General features: G+C 48.8%; 2 protein-coding genes across 3 annotated transcripts in view; both read right to left on the bottom strand.

The window, feature by feature from the left end:
• Positions 1–3889, bottom strand: part of LOC127035291 (low affinity immunoglobulin epsilon Fc receptor-like) — a 51398-nt gene extending 47509 nt beyond the window's left edge. The window contains exons 1-3 of the mRNA XM_050925006.1: positions 3793–3889; positions 2975–3085; positions 1879–1968 (exon numbers count right to left, since the gene is read on the bottom strand). Of these exons, the coding sequence (XP_050780963.1) occupies positions 1879–1968; positions 2975–3085; positions 3793–3889 (298 nt within the window). The remainder of the gene's footprint in view (positions 1–1878; positions 1969–2974; positions 3086–3792) is intronic.
• Positions 3890–12283: 8394 nt separating this feature from the next.
• On the bottom strand, positions 12284–22097 carry LOC127035289 (C-type lectin domain family 17, member A-like). Of its 2 annotated transcripts, XM_050925003.1 has the most exons (10): positions 22000–22097; positions 21300–21410; positions 20205–20294; positions 19176–19226; positions 18934–19023; positions 17670–17783; positions 16907–17020; positions 15579–15730; positions 13932–14041; positions 12284–12772 (listed from the first exon to the last, which is right to left on the bottom strand). In XM_050925003.1, the coding sequence occupies exons 1-10, from the start codon at positions 22094–22096 to the stop codon at positions 12640–12642; spliced, it is 1062 nt and encodes a 353-aa protein (XP_050780960.1). In that variant the 5' UTR covers position 22097; the 3' UTR covers positions 12284–12639. The 2 variants fall into 2 exon arrangements, with proteins under 2 accessions (XP_050780960.1, XP_050780959.1); XM_050925002.1 differs by lacking the exon at positions 13932–14041.
• Between the last annotated feature and the right edge of the window lie 495 nt (positions 22098–22592).

Below are 22592 nucleotides of genomic sequence, written 5' to 3' on the forward strand. Positions count from 1 at the left end.
TGTTGTCCCCACCTGCACTAGCAAAGTGGACTAAGCCCCAGGAAGGGGACAAGGCTTGTTCTGAAGAGCAGGATTCAAAGGGCCCAGAGATGGGACTGAAGCAACTAGTGAGGGGTGACAGTTGTTGAACTCTTTCCTACTTCAGAAGGTGTTCATCCATTTTTGACTGCGTGACTTGGCCAGAGGGCAGAGCCACTGAAGGTGACAACTACAGGGGGCGCCAGGAGCAGGAGGAAGTCCTTCAGTACCAGATGCAGCAGCAGGAGTCACTCAAGAGGTGATTGTCCCCCCCTTACAGGCAGCAAGTGGTAAGGTTGTAAATGGGTTTCACTTATTACTATTTCAATATTATTGCCCAGAAGCCCCAGATGAGATTGAGGCCTTCTTGTTCCATGTTCTGCATGTTAGGATATAGATATTCAGGCCTGTTTGCACAGGCCAATACTTTAAGAATTTAGGTGTAATTTTATTACTTAGCTAGTTATAGAGGTATAACACTGCACAGACCCCAACTAATATCGAGACTCTGTTCTCTGGGCACTGCACAGTGACAAAATGAGAGACACGCACTTGTCTCTGTGCTGAAGATCTTACAATACAAATAGACAAGAAATGTCACCCATTTCACAGATAATGGAACGGAGGCACAGAGAAATGAACTACAAAACCAGTTTCTCCTTCCTTGGTTTTCACACTTCAACTGCTAGAACAGGGCCTCATCCTCCCTGATTGAACTAACTTCGTTATCTCTAGCTTGCTTGCTTATATATACCTGCCCCTGGAAATTTCCACTACATGCATCTGACGAAGTGGGTATTCACCCACAAAAGCTCATGCTCCAAAACGTCTGTTAGTCTATAAGGTGCCATAGGATTCTTTGCTGCTTTTAGAGAACTGAAGTGACTCTTTCAAGTCAGCAGCAAAACTGGGAATTGAAGCCAGATCTCCCGAGGTCTAGCCGATGCCTTAGTCACAACACCAGCCAACACCTATCAGCTGGGGCTCAGACCCCATTTGGAGCAGCAGGGTCTGAGTACTAACCCACTGTTACTGTGATGTTCTCAGTGCCCATGATGTCCTGCACAATGATACCCACGCAGTCCAGGTGGGCGCAGGCTTGTTACAGTGTTGAGGGTCCCAGACGAAAATTGGGAAATGAACAACAATGTTTATTCAGAGAGATCCAGTCAATGACCTCCTGAGGGGGATTGTGGTGGAAAGAACAGGTCAGACCCAGGACTGCATTGAGGCAATCCAGGGGCATCAGGCCCTGCCCCTGTACAATGGTCCCAAGGTTAGGTGGGTTGGCATGGACCACCTGCTGGATGAGTGGAGACTCACCACCACACTTCTCCCACATCCAGATTACTGCTTTAATACTTTATTTGAGTTCGGGTCTGTCCTGGAGGACACAGGTCTCTGTTCCCATTCATCCAATCAGTGGTTGTTTATGGGAGCCCCAGGCACATGCCTACTCCTGGGACAGATCAATTGCATCTACGCCAAGGCTTCCCCAGCAGCATCAATATCTCAGCCAGTGAGACACTGGGAGAAACGTGACTTCATCAGAACAAAATCTCATTGGACAATCGGTGATCCTAGGAGGAGGACAATGTTATCCAACAACTTCTAAGAGCTGCTTCCACCTCGTCTGGTTGTCCTATTCCCAACAATAATCTACAGACCTGTCTGAGCTGTGGTCAGATCCCCAGCAGATGTATGTCTGCTCAGCTCCGCTGAATTTGAACGAGCTACATCAACTTCCACCAGCCATGCAACTGACCCCTTGGGTCAGACTCTTCGCACCCTTGAGACATAGAGAACAAATAGGTTCACCAAGTCCAACGAGGAATAGAAACATTTGCTTTATCCTCTCACCTAGATAATCCTGGTGATGTGACAGATTTCTCTTGGAATCTCTTCTAATCGTATCTCGATCCACCTGGGCTTTAGCAAGACCCTGGGACACTGTGAACATGAGACTTTTGATAGCAGATTAAAATGTGTGAGCAGGGGAAACCCATATCTGTGAGGACATTAGTGGTGCTATAAAATGCACTTTCCTCCCAGTTACCAGCCAAGACTGCTGATGTCCATCCCTTATGCCAGCTGTGATCCTCCACTACAGGCGCACTGTGCTCAACACAGGGATTCATTATTCTGGACATCAGCTCGGTCCTTGGTACAATGTAGAGCTGTGTTGGGGCTGCTCTACGTTACACCGAGCTGCCAGTGGCCCCAAGATGTGCAGTGCAGCTGCCGCTGCTACACACGGGTGCGGAATATGGCTGGACAGCTCAAAGGAGCATAGCAAAGCTGAGAGTGGAAAGGTTCAGCCTTCGCAGAGCAGTGCAGAGCTCTGACTGCTGTGCAGAGCAGAAAGTTGCCTACTTCCACGAGGAGCCTGTCTCGGTTTGTGTGTGGTTAGCTGGTTGCAAAGTTACAAAGGAAAGGAATGCATTTGTCGGGCCCTAGCTCTCCTTGTGTTAATGTGGGAGAGGCAATTGTGGCAGTGCACTGTGCCTTGCCCACATTGCATTGTTCTCACACCCTGCATTCCGTCTCCGCTAGCAGGAGCTGCAGCCAGTCCTTTGCACTGGTCCCAGCATACAGTTGAAAAAAGAAAAATCTTGTATGAATATTTTAACAACCTTGAAAATGTCACCACAAACATGGCCCAGTTACTGATTTTGGGTGGGATTTTTCTGAGATTTAGGAGCACAAATCTTATTGAAAGCTAGCGGGAGTTATATTAAAGACATCCCATCCCTCTGAAAATCCTGTCACCTTATCTCAGAGGTGAGTGAAAGTTACCTAGCGTGGGTAACTGCTCCATAATTAACATCACAGCTGAGCCTCCATTCTCAGCCCAATTTTGTGCCCCGCTGCTAAAATCCACCAAAAACTAGTCAAAGCAGCCTCATTCTTGGCAGGTGAGATCTGAGGCCAAGGTAGAAACGAACAGGAGACTCACATTTCCCAAGGTTCACCACAATGAAAGCTGTGGCCACTGCAATGCAAATCACCAGCAGGACATACAGGATCGCAATGGCCTTCCCTTGGGTGAAGCTGGAGAGACAAAGAGCTGTGAGGAGCAACACTGGTTAGATCTCTCAATGCAGGATCATCCCCTCCTAACATTCCCTTTTGGGAGAGGCTGAACATGGTTCCTTACAAGAGAAGATGATTAGATAAAGGGAGAGGAGGGATTCACAGTAGGGTAAATACCTTGAGGTAGTTCTCAGCCTTGTCTGTGTTCCATTTTCCCTGTTGGGAATCTCTCTCCCTTTTGGCAATATGGGGAGGGAAGGTGAGTGTGACCCCCAGATTGAGAAGCCCCTGCCTTCAAGGGAGCATGAGAATCGTCTCAGGCTCTAACGGGAAGATATGGGCAGGCTCACAGGTAGAGTGACCAGATGTCCTGATTTTATAGGGACAGACCCAATTTTTGCGTCTCTCTCTTATATAGGCTCCTATTATCCCCAACCCCATCCCAATTTTTCACACTTGCTGTCTGGTCACTCTACCCACAGGACCAGTTTCATCCCTTGAATAGCAACACTGAAGACACTGGACTGACCTAGCGATGAGTTTGCCCCATGATAAGAAAGGAGTTAATGTGGATGATTAGAATATCCAGACTTAACCAAGACACTACTTGGGAGAGAGAAACAGTCCTGATTGTTGGCACCGACCAACTTCAAATTAGCAAAGCCAGGAATCGGACACAAGCCTCCTGATTCCCAGGGCAGCTCCTTAATCACAAGCCCACCCTTCCTCCAGCCAGCTCACTTTTACCACCTCTCCCAGGTGCGCTGCTCGCTCCCTGCACCGTCAGTTCCACCTGCTCAGAGTTGTCCCATTTGGGGTAGGAGCTGTCCGGGTGCATGGCTGTGGATATCTCTGTTCTGCGTCTTGCTGTCAGTGCAGTTTATATGGATATGAGCCGTCATCATGACTTTCCGGGGCAACAGACGCCTGTGGTCACATTTCCATTCTCACAATTGCCAGGTCAGGGACCATGGCCCAACCAATTCCTCTCCAGGTCAGTGCAGAATCATAGCGTCTCTGTGGTTCCAGTTTCTGGTCCTTAGACTTCCAGGCTCTGAGATTGCTCAACTCCCACTGAATTTTATCAGAGCATATTGAAATCAGCACTTCTCTCTCTCTCTTCAGAGGCCTAGGGTGGCAGATTTGGCTCAGTCACTCCTACATCATGAAGGAAAGGGCGGCAGTGCCAGATTCCACTGAGTGGTGGTGTGGTCTTGCATTATTGGGGGAGTGGCCAGGCTAAATTTGCCACTGTAGGCAGCTGCTCAAAAGTCTGCCACCATAGACAACTGCCTACATTGCATGTACCTAGAGCAGCCTCTGCGAGCATCTCACCTGATGGGGTCCTGTACTATTCCCAGACACACTAGATAGGATGGCCGGTGGGTTTAGCAGAAGGCTTCATGGCCAGAAAAATGTCAGTTTCTCACCAATAACTGGAGTCACAGTAACTCTTCCAACTGGAAGCTTGTGGCATAGGCATCTTGATCCCACAACGACAAATGACCAGCTGAAGAACTAAGGGGACATTCTACACCAACCTGGACACCCCAGGGGTCTGCTGGATCCAATAATCTCCCATAGATTTCTCAGGGTTTGTGGGAACACATGCCAGCTACTGCCAGGCATTGGAGCTTGCTAAACGAGCTGTAACCCTGCCGAGGGCTCATCCACACCAGCTAGTTAAGAGTTTAGGGGCAGTGTTCACTCTCTAAGCACCACTTGGAGAGGTGGAAGAAGCCAGGCTGTCCCACGGGTTGAACCAATGTTTATGTACTCTGCTGAGGGGCAGTTTGCCAGGCAGGCTAGCTATGCGGGGGGAAATAGCCAGAATCCCTCCCTTCCACTTGTAATTCTGAAAGGAGAAGCCCTTTGTCACGGAGTCAGCAGGCGATGCTCTGGAACTGCTCCCCACCAAGCCAGGCAGGACTTTGGGGAGCCTCCTCTCCCTTGGAGCAGACTTGTTCAGGGCAAGAAGCTCACACGTCTTCACCTCCTGGGTCTCTCCTTGGAGCATTCAGCATCCTCTGCCCCTCCGTGCGCTTCCCACCGCAAGCCCGCCCCAGCGAGGTCCTGGGGAAGCCACCGGGTCCTGCACCCCCACTTTGCAGTCAGACGTGACTCTTAGCCAGCCAGTAAAACAGAGGTTTATTCGATGACAGGAACAGGGTCTAAAACAGAGCTTGTAGATACAGCGAACCAGACCCCTCGGCTAGGTCCATTCTGGGGGGCAGTGAGCCAGACCCCCAGGTCTGCCCTCCACCCTTGACCCCAGCCAGCTCCAGACTAACCACCCCTCCCCGCCCCTCCTCTCTGCTCAGCCCCTTTCCTGGGCCAGGAGGTCACCTGATCCCTTTGTCTCCAACACCTTCAGCTGGCACCTTTGCAGAGGAGGGGCCCAGGCCATCAGTTGCTAGGAGACAGAGTGCCAGGCATTTAGGTGCACTGGCCCTTTGCTCTGCCAGATACTTAAGAACTGCCATGGGGACACTGAGGCACCAACACAGTACTCAGAGAAAACATTAAGAACTTTCCCAGTTCGTCACACCCTTGGGGGAAGGATTTGCAATAATAGCAGAATCCAAGAGCAGGCGTTGTCTCGTAGTGACTCCATGGAGACAGGAGCTCAGCATTTCGCTGATAACTCTACATGCTCTCGCTTACGCCAGCACAAAATCCACTAGGTCAGTGATTACACAATCCCAAGGATGGTCATGAGTACGGCCCTACCAAATTCACGGCCATGAAAAACATGTCACAGACCATAACATCTGGCTATTGCAGAGGGGTGGCAGGATTGCCACCCTTACTTCTGCACTGCCACAACCAGCACTTCCTCCAGCCAGGGGAGGTTCCTGTGTGGGGGGGGGGCGTGAGCTCTCAGCAGTGCTGCCCTAAGCCCTGGCTCTCCCTGGATCCAGGCGAAGCACTTGGGTTAAAGGGGTTATAGAGGCCTTGAACTGGTTGTGGGGGGATGTGTGTGTGGAGGGGTGACCATGGCACTCCCCAGAGCACAGTATCCTGGGTGATCATCCACCCATGAGGCCATCCCTGCCCCCTCAAAAAAGATCTGACCCCACCCATACCAAGTCACCCTCAATTCTGCACTGCTCTTGGTAGCAATGCTGCCTTCAGAGTTGGGCTTCCAGCCAGCAGCCGACACTCTCCAGCCACCCAGCTCCGAAGGCAGTGCCGCCACCAGCAGCAGTGCACAAGTAATAGCAGCAATATCACAACCCCCGTGCAATAGCCTTTCAATCCCCCCCCCCACCCTCTTTTGGGTCAGGACCCCACAACTTCAACACTTTGAAATTTCAGATTTAAATAACTAAAACAGTGAAATTTACACTTTTTGAAATCCTTTGACTGTGAAATTGATCAAAACAGACCCTGAATTTGGTAAGGCCCTAGTGATGAGATTTTTTGGCAAGTAACAATTCTGAGGCTAACTATATATTTTTTTTAAAGCACCTTGAAGGTTACGTTCGAGGCAAGACAGTGGGGTCCAGTGGCAGCAGAGTTGGGCTGGGAGTCAGAAGATCTGCGTTCCTGTCCCAGTTCTGTGCATTTGTGTCCCCATCAATACAATGGATATAATGACATTGACCTCCTTTACAAAGCATTTTGAGATCTGCTGATGTAGACCAGGGTACGTTATGTATATTAGACCTCACTGACTGGCACCACTATCACCGCTTCAGTGGAAGGTGTAAGGAGCCCCTAAGTGGACAAATCTACACCAGCACTGATTGGCTATTGGATACTTTTGAGGAGGTGGCTATCCGTGGCATTGAGCTGAACACTCTTCTGCTTTGAGATCCTGAATATGCCAATGACATTGTCCTGTTGGCCCAGTTCCGTGAATCGATGCAGCTGAAGGTGAGCTGGTCAGGTGAGAAGCCACATGCATTGGTCTGGCTATTAACCCAGATAAAATGAAGTCCCTGGCCATTAGCATCTAGCAGCCTCCAGCTCCAAATTAGAAAGAGCTCAATGTTCACCTGTGCAGACTGTTAAATATTTGGGCAGCATCATAGAGAGTCCTGGAAGATGCTTCAAAGATGTGGGTGCCTGTAGCTCATATAGCAGCAGCAGCTGCCATATTTCAGGTCCTTCAGGACCATCATGACATCAGGCTTGCTATGAAGCTGTGGACATATAGAACCACAGTTATACCGACCCTGTCATCTGGAAGTGAAATGTGTGTGGTGCGGAAGGCTGAAGGACACCAGACTGATGTTGTCAATTCTCCTGATGTTGTCGTCGTTTCTGTCAGCTTTCAAATCAAGCAGCAGGACAAGATCGGATATGAGGGTATTAGAAGCTGAACTCAGCAATCGCCTCCATCAGCACTGGTTTGGGATCAGCAGCTTTCCTGGTAGGGAAGTATTATAAGATTGAAAGACCAACAAATTCCCATGCATGTGTAAAAAGAAATGCTGCTAAACAACAGCTATCATGTGGGAGCCAAAAAGCTTATGATTGCCAGTGATGGACACAAAAGGAGTGTGCAATCAGATCACTTGAAGTATCTTGCCAGAGATTGACCTGGGTGGCACTCACTTTGCAGGGGCCATGTCCCTTTGGGATTAGCCATTAATTCAAATCAAATAGAATTAAGGTGGACAATTCTGAAGTATGGGGACATTTCTGACTCCAGGCAGTTAGTGATTGATTTGTGCCATGAAGCAGAAGGGCACAAGGGTAGAGTCCTTATATTTATTTTTTTATCCTGTCTAATGTAACTGACTCTTTCAATGCTTAAAATACATAGGGCCTGATTCTTAGTTACACGAAGGTCCCTTTCTATCAGTGCAAAGGGGCCTGTTTGGAAATCAGAATCAAGCCTTTCACCCTCTGCCTCACTAACATCCAGTGGCAGTGAGTTCCCCTGGCTAATTCTCTGCTGTGTAAATTTTGGAGACATGTTTGTGGCAGTGCCTGCAATGTGTCGGGTGCTTTCCAGAGACTCAAGAAGGGATGGCCCTTGCCCTGAGGAACTTACAGACTGAGGGTGGACAGGGAGACAGGCAGGAGCCAAGGAAGGGGAACAACCAAATGCCGATCAACAGATTCACTAGAGACAGCCCAGCAGAGAGGGATTGAGGTGTGCACAGAGTTGGAGCCTGTGGGATTGGCTATGGGAGGTCGTACAATGCATAGGCGCCTGCCTGGAGGGGGGCACAGTGGTGGTTCTACCAGCCGCATACAAAGCTGGGACATGGGCCAAGCTGGAGTCATGGGGAAATTGTACAAGGGGCAGATAAGACCGAGGCCATGGGTGGGGTTGGGGTTGCAGATAACTGTATGAGGAGGAGATTAGGCTGGGACATAGAAGGAGGGTGGAGTTATTGGACAAGGGCAGACAAGGCTGGGGATGTGGGCAGGGTGAGGGGCACGGATGATTGTACGAGGGCAAACAAAACCAGGAGCATGGATGCCGCAGGGGCTGTGGCAACTGGGGGATATGAAGCTCAGCCAGGGATAAGCAGGGAGCCTCACTGTGCCTGGATGTCTGGGCTTTGCCTCCTGTCGGGCTCCATGGTTTGGTTTCAGTAGCCTCTGCACAGTTTCCTCAATTTAAACATTAGGGTCATTTCTGATGAGCTTCCTCAATCTAGTTAATTTCCCTCTTCCTAGTCCCAGAGCTAGTTCTGGGCACAGTTCCATTCTTCAGTGTGTAGAAGCTTATTACATAGGGCCAGATCCTTAGCTGGTATAAATGGGGGTATTGACCCCAATGGAGTGATGGCGATTTTCACAGCTGGGGATCTGGCCCCCTTTTGGGCAATCTTAGACTTTTTCTATGTTATGCTGGTATGAACTAAATTGTGAATTTAAATTGACTTTCTTATCCTAGATTAACCCCTCATGTGTATTCTTTGTCCAGCATAAGAACGGTTTTTATTCAGTTTATTTCATGTCACTTTGGAAGAGGTTTAGGCTGAACAGAATAAATTTGTCTACATGTTGGATTAGATGGGGATAACAAGACCTGTATCTCTGTATTGGCATAAGCAGTAACACTTTCCCATATCGAGAAGCCCTTAGTCAGGTGCTCATCTACAGTGACTTCATCAACCAACTCTCAGCCTGGGTCATGCACCCCAAAGATGTCTTTGAGTGGAATGTTCTGCTGTGCCCTGCAAGAGGTGTTCTACATGGCTGACGTCAGTGCCGGAGGAGGGGAGGGATACTTACATTTTTATATATCTTGAGGCTGAAGGGCCAGAAAATTAGCTGGTATAAAGCAGTGTAACTCCATATACTTTCATGGAGCTCCACGGACTTATAGCAGCTGAGGACCACATATGGGGAAGGGAATAATTGTATTACAACACTGATAACTTTTGATCATGAACCTAACCCCCTTCGGCCATCATGACATTTACTCAGAATAGCTCTGAGGGCTGTTATTCAGGCAGGCACTGGGGAGTTTACACTTCTGTCCAAGCAGCCACTGAAATAAGGAAGTTCTGGATCCAATATAGTGTTAAGAGAACAAAGACTTTGTTGGCCCCCTTTGATTAATGCCACGCCCATACACAACGCCAGCATCACTCCACCGGCTCCTGGCAAACTGAAAGTCAAAGAAATGTGTGTAGCCACTGGGAATGTGTGGTTCATTTGCTTTATTTCCTCCTTCGACACCTCATGAACAATGCCCCACTGCTCACCACAATCCAGACAGAACAGCCACCTGGAAACACCAGAGAAAGGGGAGTTCACTGGGCAAAATTTGACTTTATATGGCCAAAGCCCATGAGTGTGCACACTGTTTTGTGAATATAAGATGGACTCATGATGTGCCAGGTCGTGAATGTGGAAACTTTGAAAGGTACCTCACAAGAGAATGGAGATATACAGAACATTTTTGAATGGCAGTTTGGTGTATGGAGGTCTCTTGCCTGGTTTCACACCAAGTGGTCCTCTTGTTGCCTGGTTTGTCTCCCATCCAGTAGTGGTAAAACCTGGGAGTGTTTTTTTCCCGTATCAAACAGGAGATCCCATTTTGGAGAGTGCACTTCTCTGCCCCACCAGTAGGACTTTGTACACCTGCTACATCCAAGGACAGGCCAGTGGGAGCAGGATGCACTCAAAAATGGCATCCCCTATGCAGTGTGGCCTTGGAGACACCATACAGACTAAGCCACGCTGGCAAGGGCTAGGTAATGCAGGCATTGGTGGGCGCATGCCATTCCGAGAAGTGCCGTGATGTCTGGTATTCCAGGAACATGTGAGTATCTACCGTAGCTTGGCCCAACCTATAAGAAAATCAAGACTGGCTGAACAGAGTTCTCCAACTGTCCAAGGAAGACAGATTATCATTGCTGGAGATTCAATCCTCCAAAGAATTGAAAGAACACTCTGCAAGGGATAGGAGGACAACAGGACAGTTCCCGGCCCTCCCAGAGCCAAGACACAAGATATCACACTAAGATTGGACAGGCTTCAGAAGTCAACATGCAAGGATCTATTGGTTATGGTTCATATTGGCATTACTGTCACCACACCGCGGGATATCTCACAGATAGTAGATGACTTCTGGGCACTTAGAAGTGTGCTGAAGAAGAAGAATGTCCGAGCCACCTTTGAAAAAAATCCTTCCTGTCCTACGAGTAAAGGAAGACAGAACACAGATTATGGAAGTGAACTGCTGAGAGATGGAGGGTTTTGGTTTTGTAGAATAATGGTCCACTTTCTGTGGGGAGAGGGAGCTGTAGAGTGTGGATGGCCTCCACCTGAGTAGAAGGGGACCACTCTTTTTGGTTACAGGTTGGCTAAAGTTGGTTTGAAACAGGGTATATTTGGCCTGTTGGGGGCCCAGTAGTCCTACTGCCCCCAGCCCCAAGAAATAGGGGGCTGAGAGGAGAGGAGCAGCGAAGGTGAGTCATACAAGCTTGTCTAGATAGGAGTCTCTGGAGCAGCCATTTTGGAAACCACAAAGACTAAGTCCTCCATGGTCTAGAATGGTGAGCAACAGCCAGTCAGGGACCTGCTGGCCCAGAGGAAAGGAGCTCCTGACCTTAGCTGTTCAGATAAAACACAAGCTGGGGTATTAGTTGGTGTTTGATAAAGAGCATCAGATAAGAGTAGGGAACAGGATAACCATCTCCTTATGCACTTATCTGTAATGAATAGGGAAAACGCTGTGTGATCATGGGGGACTTCAGTTTGAGCGACACATGCGAGAAGTCTCATGCTGCCCCTGCAGCTGGTACCGCTGGCCCTGTCCACTCACAGCAGCAGTCCCCAGGGAGGCCAGAGCAGCTCCTCCTCAGTAGCCCCCCACCGAGGAGCAGAAGCCTCCTGGGATGTCCCACCCACCAGTGCCCCCTCCCAAGATTTAGTCAGGGTATAGGACAAAAAACCAAGCTCTGCCCTTGGAGACAGACACTGTCTTCAGTGGGAGATGAGTGTGTGCATCTATCGGCAGAGCAGCCCCCTGAAGATGCAGATAGGTGATTTGAGAGCACTTATAGAAGCAGCTATCGGCCCCAGCTGAGATCACAGCCCCATTGTGCCGGGTGTGGCGCTGACACACAATGGGACAGTCCCCGCCCCCCAGAGCTCACAGACTCAATAGACTAGAGAGACACAGGAAGGGTTATTATCACCATTCTAAAGAGGAAACTGAGTCCCAGACAGGTGAAGGAGTTAGTGGCAGAGCTGGAACTGAACCCAGGTGCCAGTCCTGTGCCTTACACATCAGATCATCCTTCCTCTCAGCGGAGACACCCGGGGGCAGAGCCAGGAGCAATGGAATGGAATTAAGAAAAGGACGTTTGAGGGTGAATGGCCCCAATTCTGATCTCACTCACACTGATATCAGTTCAGGGTGACTCCCCTGAAGCCAGTTCAGCCTCTGCATTCACAGCAGTGCACCTGAGATCAGACTCTGGCCCAGTGTCAGGAAGAACAGCCTGGCAGTGAGATCTACCAGGTGGGGAATTGCTTCTTCTTGGCAGAAGGGCAGAAGCCACATTTAATGCTGGAGCCCTGAGGGGAACGACCCTGCCCTGGGCCCCAATATGGGAGGGAAATGGATTAAACGGTTCAGTGCCAGTCAGCTTCTCCACCTCTGCTTTCCATGATCCTGTCCCATAGCTCCGCTCGCTGAAATAGCCATCCACCATATAGAGCACTGATACTCGGACTTCCGCGGCTCAGGAGCCAAATTAGCCATCACCATTACGCAAAAGAACCACGGTAGGGTAAATTCATTGTTTCATTTACTATAGTACTATTCATATTTAAACATTATGATGGGAAATATTTAGTTTATCTATATCTATTATTCTCACAGCAAATAAGTTAGTAGCTTAGTGCAAGCTGATAACTTAATGGGTTAATAACATAGTAAAAGCATCCAGATTGGTTAATAACTTAGGATGGTTAATAATTAAATCACAGTGTTTTAATAGCATGTGCGGCAAATAGCTGCAGGTGAGTCATTAAAGAGCCTCTTGCAGCTCGCGAGCGGTAGTCTGAGAATCACTGATTTAGAGAGATGAACGCTCCGGAGCAGTCCCATGTGGGGCAGGCTGTGTGACACCTGCCCTCCCCGCTGTGGATGCAGGGACTCAGCTAGCACTGCCGTTCGCAGATCCAGTGCTCAGTCAAGGAGCAGACGGCATCGTTCCACTTCCCGTTGAAGCGGAGGCTGGCACAGTCCTCCCCTTGATGTCCAACATTGTTGGGTTCTCCAGGCCCCCAGAACCTGAGAAGGAAACCGAAGCCACATGGAATTAGAGGTAGGTATGGAAGTTCTAAAAGGGAGGTGGGGAACCAATAACTTTGGATGGAAGAACGCTGGTGGATGCCAGCTGCTTCATACAGCTCTAGCTGCTTTTAAATGTCACCATCCAAACAGCAGGGGATGGAAGGCCAGGTGGTGCAGTCGCTGGGTAAGAGGAAGATGGATGGATGGATGGATGGAAGAAGGCAGAGGATGGGTGGCTGCTCATCACAGCACATAGGGCAGGTGGGGAACAAAGACACCTATACTTGACTGCGCCTTCACTGCAGAAACATGATTTAGATGACTCTGCGCCTAGAGCATCTCCCACTGCTGGATGCCATATATCCCAGCATCCCTGCAAATGCTCCACTTGCTTCTGGTTTACACAGGCTGCCCCTGCTGAAAATCATCTCTGGGTCAATTCCCAGTGTGACTGTGGGTCTTAGCAACAGAACAGAGTCCATATGCATACAGCATCTCTGTTTCCAAAACCTCCTCCATGCAGGTGGTGTGAAATGAGCCAGCTCCTAGGACTGATCTGCCTACTCACTCCTTCAAGTGGTGCCTGGACGTCAGGGCCATGGCAGGTTGGTGCTAGCCACTGAATAGGGGAAAGCTGGCCCAGCCACTGCTCAAGCCAGAGCTGTTCTCAGCTTGGACGACATCAGTTCCCAGTGCATTTTACAGGGGAGGAAACTGAGGCATAGAGCAGGGAGAGATGTGCCTCACAGTTGGCCAGCAGAGCACACTCATGGGGCTGGGACTAGAACCCAGCAGTGCTGCCTCCTTCTCCATGGCCCTGTCCCCGTGGCCATGTTGCTGTTCTCCCCCGCACCTTTCCTTAGCATGACACTCAGAATGCCCCACGGCAAAGCAGCTTTCTGATCCCCAGGAACATCCCAGCTCCAGTCCCTGCTCTGTGCTGACCCTGGATGACATCAGCATGGAGGCAGTAACAGACTCAACCTTCTTTACTGAGTTTAGCCACTAAAGGGGACCAGAGACCCCAGTAGTATCAGTTGCACTGGCTCTAAGCAATGCTCCATCTGGCTCTTTAGCAGGACAGGAGATAAAGCAGAAACAGCTGAGTGTAAGGGACAGTTCTCCCTCCAATGAGGCTGAACAAAGAGGGACTTGCCTGAGAGACAGGGGGCTGCCATCCAGCCAGCGCCACTCCCCTTCGTTTGCTGAGTCGCTGAGGCCCAACCAGTACACGTCAGGCTCAATGATTTGGTTAGACAAAAACGTCTATGTGGGAAAATAGGTGAAGAAGACAATCATGATCCCAAGCAGAAGGTGAGGGGGCTTCAGGGGGACTGTGTTTGTGGCCAGCAGAGTCTGTGACTGTAGATTCCCATCCCTTCCCCACTTTTCCAACCTTTTACATTGGGGCTGCCACCCTTCATTTCCCATGATGCATCAGGCACTCTCACGATGCATCACTTCCTCTCTTCAAGAGGAATCACCGTTGTAGATCATGGGAGATGTAGACTGACTGGGTTGCCCGACCTTTAAAGAATGGGGGCCTGAAGCATGCAAACTACAGCTCCCATGAGGCTTTGCAGCAGCATTTCCAAATTGAAATGTGTCAGATTTCAGTTGAAAATTTGCAGTATATAATTTTTAGCCCAAATAAATGAAATTTTCCACAGGATAAAAAAGCTCATTTTCTGTCCAGCTGTACTTCAAATGCCTCATCTCTGCCCTTTGCCCTGCAAATCTCCCCTTCAGAATGGGAGATGAACACTGTTTGGGGCTGGGACTGTCTTTTTGTGATGATGTGCACAGCACCTAGATAAAACAGGGCTCTGATTGGTACTTCTATGTGCTCTCACAATACCAATAAGTGACAGTAATAAGGCTGAATATTACACTGCTGTTCCCTGAGGACTGGACATAATTTTCTACCCTCCTACAGCTGCTGAAGGCCGGCTTTTGGGGCTTGTCAATCCCATGGCCATAGGTCTCCTGTGAAGAGGGACCAAGGAACCATCTTGTAGTCCCTGTTGAGTCCCATTCTGCAACCTTGTTACTGGGGGTGCCTTAAATCCCAGCCCAGGGACAGGATAGCAAAATACACATACTATGGTCTGTACTGCTCATGACTCAGATTTTGGTTCTGGCGACTCCAAATTCACCCCAGTACCTTGCCCACCTCTGCACTACATGGGCATCCTCCAAGCACCAACTAGTCTCCTAAAGTTCTTTTCCCAGCAGGCACCGGGCTCAATTTAAAACTTAAGGTGGATTCTCCATCAGGGCAGGATTCCTTCTGCAAAGTCCTGATGAGGAATCTGGAGTGGGGTCTTCCCTAAGATATCAAAAAGCCTTCCCAAGTGTAGTAGTCAGCTGCTCTGAAAAGCATTGTAGCTCTGGGTCAGCAGCTGAATTCCTGCCCAGGTCGGTAGCGATCAAATATTATTTTTAGTTCCCTATGGGACTCTATGATTTGTATTCACAGGAGATTACAACTGCCCTCCCCCATACATGAATTTTGATTCATATAGAATCATCCACATCCGACACGGAGATTTCTTTTCACAAAGCTCACTCGACAATTTTCAAATGACTCTAGGTTCCCTCAATTCTTCTTGAACAGAAAGCTACATCCAAAGATATTGCTAAATTCCTGGAAAACTTGGGCTAGACTGTGATCTCAGTTATGCTGGGGTAAATCTAGAGTAACTCCAGATTCACCCTGGTGTAGCAAACAGAATCTGGCCCCTTGTGCTTATTTCCTTCCATTCTGCATGATCCACAATAGGAATCTGAGTGAATGGTTTACCTGTTCCTGTTTGGTGTTAACAATAACCAGGTGAGAGCCTTCATTGGTACAGAACTGCTTAGCATCCAACCACGAATTAGTCGATGTTGAAAAGAAGTAGCATTTTTTCTCAAAATGCTGCCAGCCAGGTGGACATTTTGTGCAGATGACTTCTGTGAGAAGTAAAATTATGGGACAAGCCTGCATCAGAGAGTCAAAATGCAGTCTCACTGTAGTGTGAAAACTTAGCCGTGTCCCCATACTTCTTATTTCCTTCTGACATTCTCACTGGCTTCAAGTAAATAATTTGCACTGAATTTGTGTATTCCCTGAAATTGGATTCTTTTTCCTTCCACCAGGTTCTCATTCATCCTCTGTGGGGTGGTTTTATAAGTTATAAGGCATTGTCACCCCTCTGATATTTGGTAGCAGATCTCAGGGCCTGGTTGATAGGTTTCCCATTGAAAAATGAATCACTGAGTGAATATTTTCCTAATATAACTTGTTGATTTCTGCTGGGTGCACTTGTTCTGAAAATAGGGTGATCAGACAGCAAATGTGAAAACCTGGGACATGGGATAGGGGGTTATAGGCACCTATATAAGACAAAGCCCCCAATATCAGGACTGTCCCTATGAAATCAGGACATCTGGTCACCCTACCTGGAAAAGAGGTGCCCATAAACAAAATGCAGGCCAATCTCAGATCTCAGCCCAGACAATGATGCCCAGTTTATTGGGTACAACTCTACCCCAAGGACTGACCCAAGTTAGAGAGTGTCAAGAATAGAGCAAACTCCCGTGCTAGTTGCACCAGCTTCCCCGAAAAATATCACAGCCTGAAACCAACAATATAGCATGTCTTCAAAGGCTGAATACTGCTGCCATGCTTGGAAAGAGAACTTGCAAGCTGATGTACAACATCACTATCTGGTGGCTTCTGCCATACACGATTGTAACCATTGCCTGTTAGGTTTCATTATGTATTTAGCCAAATTATCAGCTGTGTCCATTTCCATTGCGTGTAGGGCAGGTATCAGGGAATGGCTTATGGCTCCTTGAGTCTCTGGCTGGTTCTACACCACCTCTGGTGCCCAAGGCATGGGACCAATGATAGAATCATGGTCAGGCAGGATTGTGGCATGGGAGACATCTGTGCTGGCTCTACAGCCATTGGGGACTCCTAGCTGGGAAGATGTGGTCAGTTTCAGTGCAGGGGGAGCCGCCCAGGCCACAGGCCTCTTGGAAACCTGAAAGTTGAATGCCTTGTTTTCTGTTGGCTTTCACTGACTCTGGGCATTTGTGGTTAATTCTGTCACTGGTTTCAAGCCCTGTCTGGTGTCCCCTTACCTGTGATGTTCCGTAACTCATCCTGCACCCTGCTCAAGACCTCCTGGAGTCTGTCATGGTCCCTTCTCACCTCAGCCAGCTCCTTCAACATGCTGTGCGTTTGGTTCTTTATCTCTGTCAGCGCAGGAAGGGGTTAGAAAAATGCCACCGGAATCAACAGTTTGATATTTCTGGGCTGGTTCAGACCTTCCTTTACTGCAGCTGGAAATGTGTCCATCCATCTGCAAACACACTTTCTGTCCCCTTTCACAGCCTTCGACCTATCTATGCTCTGAGATCGAAGTCCACCGTTGTATTATCTAAGCACCTCTGCTCTCCTGGGCTGATTGATTTTCCTTCAAGCTAACTGTTGGATTCAGTGAGGGAATTTTTATCTCAGTAGGCTCACAATAAAGTAGCCCACACTCCACTTCTCAACATGGGCCTCTTCTATGGAAGTCTAAATCCCTAGTCAGAGCCCTGACACCAGCACAACTAAGATCAGAACCCAGCTCATGTTTGCACTGGATAGGCCTGATACCACATGGGATGAGCATTGCCAAATTCCTTCTGCAGGCCATGGGACCTGTGAGCCCTCAGCAGCACTGAGCGGACCAGAGTACCTCACCACCGCCACCATCACTCCCACGTATCTACAGGGTACTGAGACCACAATGTAGCAAAGCCCTTAAACACAAAGCCAGCGATTTTCAACCTGTTTTCAATTTTAGACCCCTGAACTTCAGAATAGAGGTGAGGATCCCTTTGGAAATCTTCCCCTTACCTGTGATGTCCTGTAACTCCTCCTGCACCCTGCTCAAGACCTCCTGGAGTCTGTCATGGTCCCTTCTCACCTCAGCCAGCTCCTTCGACGTGCTGTGTGTTAGGTTCCTTATCTCTGTCAGGGCAGGCGGGTAGAAAAATGCCACTGGAATCAACAGGTTGATATTTCTGGCCTGGCTCAGACCTTCCTTCACAGCAGCTGGAAATTTCTATGTGTCCATCTATCCGCAAACACGCTCTTCGTCCCCATTCACAGCCTTCGACCTATCTATGCTCTGATACTGGAGTCAACCACTGTATTATTTAAGCATCTCTGCTCTCCTGGGCTGATTGATTTTTCCTTCAAGCTAACTGTTGTATTCAGTCAGGGAATATTTACCTCAGTAGGCTCACAATCAGGTAGCCCATACTCCACTTCTGCATCACAGGGCTTTTCTACGGAGGTCTAAATCCATAGTCATGGCACTGACACCAGCATAACCAAGATCGGAATCCAGTTCATGTTAGCACTGGATGGCCTGATACCAGGAAGGCTGAGCATTCCCAAATTCCTTCTGAAGGCCATGGGAGCTGTGAAATCTCAGCAGCGCTGAGCGAACCAGAGCACCCCACCTCCACCACCACCACTCCCACATATCTACAGGGTACTGAGACCACAATGCAGCAAAGCACTTAAAGACAAAGCCGGTGATTTTCACCCTGTTTTCATTTGCAGACCCCTGAGCTTTTCAATAGATGTGTGGACCCCTATTGAAATCTTAAGCATAGCCTGCAGACCCCCATGTGTCTATGGACTACAGTTTGAAAATGACTGCTCTGAGCACGTATCATCCCATACAATAATCAGGTGTGTAGTTGTTTGACAGCTGCTAAAGTAGGTAACAACTTGGGGATTGAACTGGGGTCCTCTGGGGCAAAAAGCAGGAGCTACTACACTTGAGACAAAACTACCCAATCATCTCCGAGATCAGCACATGTGCTCACCAAAATTGCTGGATGAGTCTGAGACCCAAAGTTCTGCTGCATCATAAACTGGGCTCAGGATAAAACCTGGGGAGGCCCATGGGAGCAGGATGCAGCTGTTCCCAAACTAAAATGGGATTATTCATGTAGGGCTCCCTTCTCCGTCATCACACTTCCCCTTTGTCATCCTCCTTCTCTCCTTCCATTTCTGTTTGCCCTTCACAGGGAAAGATCAGACCCAGGAGTCCCTCTACCAGGAAGCAGCACTGATCAAGCATTGGAAGGAAAAGGATGTTTCTCACCTATAGCATCCTGGAGATGTGATTGGTCTTTCACGTGATCACCTTGGATCTCCTCAATCCCCAGCCTAACCCCAGCCAGCTGCTTGGACACTGCAAACAACAGAGGGCAGAAAAGAACTGATGTACATGGGTGCATCGAAGGGACAGACCCTACCCATGTGCAACTCCCAGGATTTCATTACACGTCTTGTGACAAGGGAACTGTTTATGCCCAACTCTTGAGAAACATCAGCAGAACATACCATTAAGAAGTTGACTGTTAAACACATTGAATTCTTTGGACATCTTCAATTCTAAAAGGCAAATGAGAGAATGGGAAGTTTCCAATTTAAATAACAACATAGAACCTCATGCTGCCCCACCCACAAACTCGACCACTGAGGAGCCCTGGATAAGGACCATTCATCCAGGAGTGTGTGAAATGTATGGAGGAAGTGCAGTCGTTTGCAAGGATGTAAATGGGTTTCACTTATAGCTATTACTGATTTTAATTAACATGCTATCTACAAGCCACACCTAAGATTAGGGCCCTTTGTGCCAGGTGCTGCACAAACTCAAACTGAGATTGAGTACCCTTGCTCTGGCACTGCATAGACAATGAGCAAGAGACGGTTACAATACAAATAGACAAGAAATGATACCCATTTCAAAGATAGTGAAACTGAGGGACAGAGAAATGAAGGTCCATTTGCTGGGTGTTTGGGGACACACTACCACACTTTTCTGGGCAGACTGGGGCCTCCCCCTAGCCATGTTCCTGCTTCCTTTTTTCAGATGGGCAGGGGAGTGTCCTGGAGGAGATAGGTTTCAGTTCCCACTCACCCATGCAGTAGTTGTCTTTATGGGGGCCCCAGGCATGTGCCTACTCCTTGTGCAGACCAACTCCACTCATGCCTATGGCTTCCCCAGCAGGATAAGACTTTCAGCCAATGAGACACGGGTAGAAAAGTGACCTCATCAAAACAAGATTTCATTGGCTAATCAGTGATCTTAGGAGTAGGACAATGTTATCCAACAACTTCTAAGAGTGGCTTCCACCTCCCGTGGTTGTTGCACACCCCACAATAATCTGGAGCCCTGTCTGAGCTGTAATCAGATCACCAGCTGCTGTATGTCTGCTCAACTCCGCTGAAGTCCAAGGAGTTACATCCACTTCTACCAGCCCTGCAACTGACCCTGTGGGCCGACCTCTCCCCTCCCTTGAGATGTAAGGACCAAAAAAGATCCTCGAAGTCTGACAAGGGATAGAAACATTTCCTTTATCCTCTCACCTAGATAGTCCTGGTGATGTGACAGATTTCTCTTGGCATCTCTTCTTATAGTATCTCTATCCACCTGGGCTTCGACAAGACCCTTGGACACTGTAGACATGAGACTTTTGATAGCAGAGCAAAATTTATCAGCGGGGAAACCCATATCTTTGGAGACATCTGTGCTACTGTAAATGCAGTTTCCTCACAGGTACTGCCCAAGACTTCTGATGTCCAGTCCTTCATGCTAGCTGTGATCCTCCACTACAGGTGCACTGTGCTCAACACAGGGATTCATTATTCTGGACATCAGCTCGGATCCTTGGTACAATGTAGAGCTGTGTTGGGGCTGCTCTGTGTTACACTGAGCTGTCAGTGGCCCCAAGATGTGCAGTGCAGCTGCCACTGCTACACACGGGTGCGGAATATGGCTGGACAGCTCAAAGGAGCATAGCAAAGCTGAGAGTGGAAAGGTTCAGCCTTCGCAGAGCAGTGCAGAGCTCTGACTGCTGTGCAGAGCAGAAAGTTGCCTACCTTCCACGAGGAGTCTGTCTCGGTTTGCGTGTGGTTAGCTGGTTGCAAAGTTTAAAAGGAAAGGAATGCATTTGTCGGGCCCAAGCTCTCCTTGTGTTAATGTGGAAGAGGCAATTGTGGCAGAGCATTGTGCCATGCCCGGTTGAATTGTTCTCACTCCCAGACATTACCTCTCTGCTAGCAGGATCCACAGTCACCCCTTTGCACTGGCCCCAGCACACCGTTGAAAAAAAAATTTTTGTATGACTATTTCACAGCCTTGAAAATGTCACCACAAACATGGCCTGGTTATTGATTTTGGGTGGGATTTTTCTGAGATTTACGAGCACAGGTTCCATGGAAAGCTAGTGGGAGTTATGCTAAGGACAAATCCTACCCCTTTGAAAATCTGGTCACCTTAACTCAGAGGTGAGTGAAAGTTACCTAGCACGGGCAACTGCTCCATAATTAACATCACAGCTGAGCCTCCATTCTCAGCCCAATTTTGTGCCCCACTGCTAAAATCCACCAAAACTAGTCAGAGCAGTCTCGCTCTTGGCAGATTGGATCTGAGGCTGAGGTAGAAACGAACAGGAGACTTACATTTCCCAAGGTTCACCATGATGAGAGCTGTGGCCACTGCAATGCAAATCGCCAGCAGGACATACAGGATCACATTGGCCTTCCCTTGGGTGAAGCTGGAGAGGCAAAGAGCTGTGGGGAGCAACACTGGTTAGATCTCTCAATGCAGGATCAACCCCTCCTAACATTCCCTTTGGGGAGAAACTCCAGGCACTGAACATGGTTCCCTACAAGAGAAGATGACTGAACAATGGGAGGGGAGGGATTCATAGCAGGGTTAATACTTTGAGGTAGTTCTCAGCCTTCGCTGTGTTCCATTTTCCATGTTGGAAATTCCTCTCCCTTTTGGCAGTATGGGAAGGGCAGGGGAGTGTGACGCCCAGATTGAGAAGCTCTTGTTTTAAAGGGAGCATGAGAATCCTCTCAGGCTGTAGCGGGAAGATATGGGCAGGTCACAGGACCAGTTTCCTCCCTGGAATAGCAACACTGAAGACACTGGAGTGAGCCAGGGATGAGTTTGCCCCATGATAAGAAAGGAGTTTATGAGGATGATGAGAATATCCAGACTTAACCAAGACACTAATTAGGAGAGAATGAGAAACCCTTCTGAGTGTGGTCACTAGCTAACCTTAAATTAGTGAAGCTAGGAATCGAACATAGGCCTCCTGACTCCCAGGGCAGCTCCTTAGTCACAAGGCCACCCTTCCTCAGGCCAGCTCACCTTTACCGCCTCTCCAAGGTACTTTGCTGGCTCTCTGCACTGTCAGTTCCACCTGCTCAGAGTTGTCCCAGTTGTGGTAGTAGCTGTCCGGCTGCATGGCTGCGATGTCTATGTTCTGATCCTTGCTGTCAGTGCAGTTTATATTGATAGGAGCTGTCATCATGCCTTTCCAGGGGAACGGATGCCTGTGGTCAAATGGGTCAGGGCCTGTGACCCAACCATTTCCTCTCCAGGTCATTGCCAAATCACAGAATCTCTGTGGTTCCAGTTTCTGGTCCTTAGACTTCCAGGCTCTGAGATTGCTCAACTCCCATCGACTTTTATCAGAGCATGGTGAAGTCAGCACTTCTCTCCCAGAGGCTGCTCAAGTCAATCTGCCACCTTAGGCAAAACTTTGGTGTACTATCCCCCTCCTCAGAGGCCTAGGGTGGCAGATATGGCCCAGTCACTCCTATATTGTGAAGAAAAGGGCGGCATTGCCAAAGTCCAGTGAGTGGCAGCGTGGTCTTGCATAACTTGGGGGCGGCCAGGCTAAATTTGCCACTGTAGTGGCAGAAGTCTGTCACCATAGACCACTGCCTACATTGCATGTA

Source organism: Gopherus flavomarginatus, chromosome 16, assembly GCF_025201925.1.
Source record: "Gopherus flavomarginatus isolate rGopFla2 chromosome 16, rGopFla2.mat.asm, whole genome shotgun sequence".
In the NCBI taxonomy this organism is placed as follows: domain Eukaryota; kingdom Metazoa; phylum Chordata; order Testudines; family Testudinidae; genus Gopherus; species Gopherus flavomarginatus.

What these genes read in the sequence shown, in the direction of transcription:
- LOC127035289 (XM_050925003.1), bottom strand. Translation starts at nt 22,096, where the DNA reads ATGCAGCCGGACAGCTACTACCACAACTGGGACAACTCTGAGCAGGTG. An exon ending in ACATCACCAGGACTATCTAG is followed by an intron (nt 19,227 to 20,204) that starts GTGAGAGGATAA and finishes TTTGCCTTTTAG; the next exon opens with AATTGAAGATGTCCAAAGAA. An exon ending in TAACAGTCAACTTCTTAATG is followed by an intron (nt 19,024 to 19,175) that starts GTATGTTCTGCT and finishes TGTTGTTTGCAG; the next exon opens with TGTCCAAGCAGCTGGCTGGG.